The following is a 3,750-nucleotide window of genomic DNA, read 5'->3' as shown; positions in this document are numbered from 1 at the left end:
TCCTATTTTTTTAAATTAGTAAAATAGTAAAAATATATGTTTTTGGGGGGCTGAAATTTTTTATGGGGCTAAAATATTTTTTGGGGGCCAGAATAAAGTTATACTGTAATTTGTTGTGAGTTCATGCACTGTGTTGGTTTTGTTCTTTGAGCAAGGTGATGTTAATGCACGGCTCATTTTATACATCAGTAAAAAACATATACCTATGTCTTGAATTTGGAAAAAATATCATATTTTATTTATGACTAAAAAGGGTTCAGTGAATACCCATATGAAATATATGTTTTTGGGGGGCTGAAATTTTTTATGGGGCTAAAATATTTTTTGGGGGCCAGAATAAAGTTATACTGTAATTTGTTGTGAGTTCATGTACTGTGTTGGTTTTGTTCTTTGAGCAAGGTGATGTTCATGCACGGCTCATTTTATACACCAGTAAAAAACATATACCTATGTCTTGAATTTGGAAAAAAAAATCATATTTTATTCATGACTAAAAAGGGTTCAGTGAATACGCCTACGAAACTGGTGGGTTCGGTACCTCAAAACAGGTTAAGAACCACTTATTTGGTTAAGACCAAATTATGTTAAGAATGGAAGGAGTTGCAGCTGTTTTGGTCGAACCTTGAAAATAACGTTTTGTGCAGTATTTCACACAATTTCTTATGAGAAGTCAGCTGTGATCATGTCAAATTTTCAGTCGTTATCTGTAAAAATTAACTAGTTTTAGCCAGTTTATAAGATAAGATAAGATAATTAGTCGGAGTGCAACGATGCAGAAAATTCACGATTAGGTTTGGTTCAATACCTTAGTCTCACGGTTCGATATTTTTTTGATACAAAAAAAGAGAAATGTCCATGCACTTTTTAACTTGTAATTTATTTAAATTAATTATGGACATTTGTTTAACCTCCAAAGTATAGTTTTTTTAATTAAATGTTGCTGAAACAGCAAGTTTCCCAATGCAGCCTAGGTGGAGTAGTCGAACACAGATCCACTGATCCTTGAACACAGAGCATCTTCAAAAGACAAGCTGATAAAATAAATTTGAAAAATCTGTATTTCTCAATACAAGTGTGTATTGAATGGTTCAGTATGGGTACATGTATTGTTGCACCCCTAGTAATTAGCTATGTCAGCCATCGCTCCAAAGGTTAGTGGTTTATTTGGATTTTTGCTAACAGAAAAACAGGGTTGACTCCAAAACATAAAGCTAAGGTTTTGGGTAAAGATGTTGTTCAGTGTATTGAACACCAAATTTTGATTTATATACATGTGTGTGTTTGCTTGGATTGGTTTGGTGTGGCGGCCATCTTGAATTGAGTTGACTCCATCACTTAGGTCCAATACTTACAGTACCTTCTGAGAGTTTCAGAAAACTCTATTCATTGTTCATGAGATATTTTGCTGTCAGCACAGACGAATAAACGTGCATGCTGGCATTTTATCAAGTTATATTGTTTTCATACAGTTTTTTGTTTTGGTTTTTTTTTTTTCATTATTTTTGGTCAAACAGAAAACCACTGTACCAATCAACAAGAAATTTGGCAGGATTGTAGATGTGTCCAACCTACACCGTGCCAGCCGACAGTTTTACAATAGACCCCATATTTGCGGAGGGGGCTCCATCTGAAAAGGGAGTGTCTGAACATATAAAAATGCTTAAAACTCAAAAACTTTWTTCCTTTTTTTAGCTCWAATGAAAGGTTAGCCATCAAATGACTGTCCCCCACTTCCTCCGGACCTCCACCCAAAACATTTAGTCTGTTCTGGTGACTTCTGAGTCCTGGTGCATTGGTGCTTTGCATATGTGCGGGGGTCATATATGCTRCTGCTATGCGGTTTCACGTTATTAAATAATGAATGCATTATCCCTTTACCTCTACAAAGGCATTGCTTGCTTTTTACAGCAAGCAATAACAACAGATTTGTAGGTTTTGAAGTAATTTTTTTTCTATAAATCAATGATGAGTAGTTTAAAATGAAATAAAATTTAAGCTATAATACAATACTGGCTTTTAATGAGGAGAAAATGTATTTATAACTGTGTGTAATCAGTTTCCTACATTAGTTGCTTTTATTKGATTAGAAAGTCTAATAAAATGTTACCTCTGTAAGCGGGAGGCTACTGCAAGCTCTGGAGAGAACAGTTTTCTTATATTTATCTTTTTTGTGTCTCTTCTTTTACAGATAACTACTGGAACGCTGCATCATTCACCACCCCGTCATCCTACCTGCATTTCCCAACTTTTCAGGGAGAGACCAGCGCTGACATCTCTTTTTATTTCAAGACGAGCTCTCCCTACGGCGTCTTTCTGGAAAACCTGGGCAACACGGACTTCATCCGCCTGGAGCTCAAATGTAAGACACTTCTGAGAGGTTTGATGGCTGCGTGAGAGTCATTCCTCTGTGTGGTTCTTCTATGCTTGTAAGTTGAGTCTTTATGTAGTCGAGTGTGTTGGGCTGACAGTGGGTGCACCTCATAACACACACATTCAAGGCTTGTGCAAGCACACACACCAGGAACACCCATTTGCCTTCCTGATTATTACACACACTTTGTGTGATTGCAAGGGAGAGCAATCATTTATTTAAGGTAATTGGTGTGCAGAATAATTATGTCCRTTATGAACCTCTGTTTAAACCATTCAACCATTTCCAGAGATGACATAAAACAAAGCCTTTGTTCATACATACACTCTCTTTTTTTTCTTCTTTTCTTCTTTGTGAATAGGAGCATTTTAATTTCTGAGGGAATATTAAAAAAAAACAACATTTTCCATCACGGCACAGACGTACAGTCCACCCACACACTGAGTGATGCACTGCTGTCTGTGAGCAGAGTAAATGTCTTTGTGTTTCAGCGTTCACTGGCTACATCACTCTGAAGACACAAACAGTCTTTTGCAGTCCAAGAAAGTCTGCAGGTTCACGTCAACTCTTTTGCTATTCGCACATAAACACACTCTCCCCGGATTCTTTCAAAAGCATCCACAGCTCTCATGTTTTCACTTATAACTCACTGAAATTTGCGACTTTTTGTAATAACTTGAGATTAGTTAAATAACTGCACAGCGGTCAGGATTTAAAACCAGTCAAACTGTAAGAAAAATACGTATTCAATAAAGTGAAGTCGATATTAAAACCACCATTGTTGAATAAAATGATTTGTMGAAGGAATCAAACCATACAACACCAGAATTCTGGAACTGAGTGAGGTTTATTGTCATTTGAGCTGACAGGAAACCAACCTGGCGAAAAACCAGGAAGTTCATCAATTTATACATGGTTCCTCAATGCCTGTGTTCGCCCCCTACTGACCTACAGCTGAATCACAGGCATTCAGACAAAAATCTCATCTACTGCTATCATAACGTTTTAATTATGTGTTGTTATAATTCGGACATGTAACTAATCTATATCAATCAAAACATAATAGATTAAACATTGTCAACATTATAAAAAGGGAAACCTAAAAATATAGTGTTGTGCTTTTAACATCAGTACTAACCACTAATAACTATAAATTTCTTCAAAACTGCTGCAATTAACATGAATAAATCCTCCGTAGGTCTATGGAGGAAAACCGATGTATGTTGTGTGTTTTAGATGACAAGCCGCTAAAAATGTCAGTTTTAGTTCCTTAAAAACCTTATTTAAGTACCAGCACATTTCTATAACAAAACTAAAGTGGTTCTTATTGGCCAATACCAAAAGTAAAAGAGTCATGATGTTTTTGCCCATGTCTCATG

General features: G+C 36.1%; 1 protein-coding gene across 1 annotated transcript in view; it reads left to right on the top strand.

Annotated features, from left to right (window-relative positions):
- The window catches only part of LOC106517548 (contactin-associated protein-like 2), a gene marked incomplete at both ends in the record, with an annotated part of 175,923 nt that extends 173,564 nt beyond the window's left edge, over positions 1–2,359 (top strand). The window contains 1 exon segment of the mRNA XM_014008447.1: positions 2,189–2,359. Coding sequence (XP_013863901.1) covers positions 2,189–2,359 — 171 coding nt within the window.
- Positions 2,360–3,750: the final 1,391 nt, after the last annotated feature.

This window comes from Austrofundulus limnaeus, unplaced genomic scaffold, assembly GCF_001266775.1.
Source record: "Austrofundulus limnaeus strain Quisiro unplaced genomic scaffold, Austrofundulus_limnaeus-1.0 Scaffold50, whole genome shotgun sequence".
NCBI classification, from domain to species: Eukaryota; Metazoa; Chordata; class Actinopteri; order Cyprinodontiformes; family Rivulidae; genus Austrofundulus; species Austrofundulus limnaeus.
This window is presented reverse-complemented; position numbering and strand designations above follow the sequence as displayed.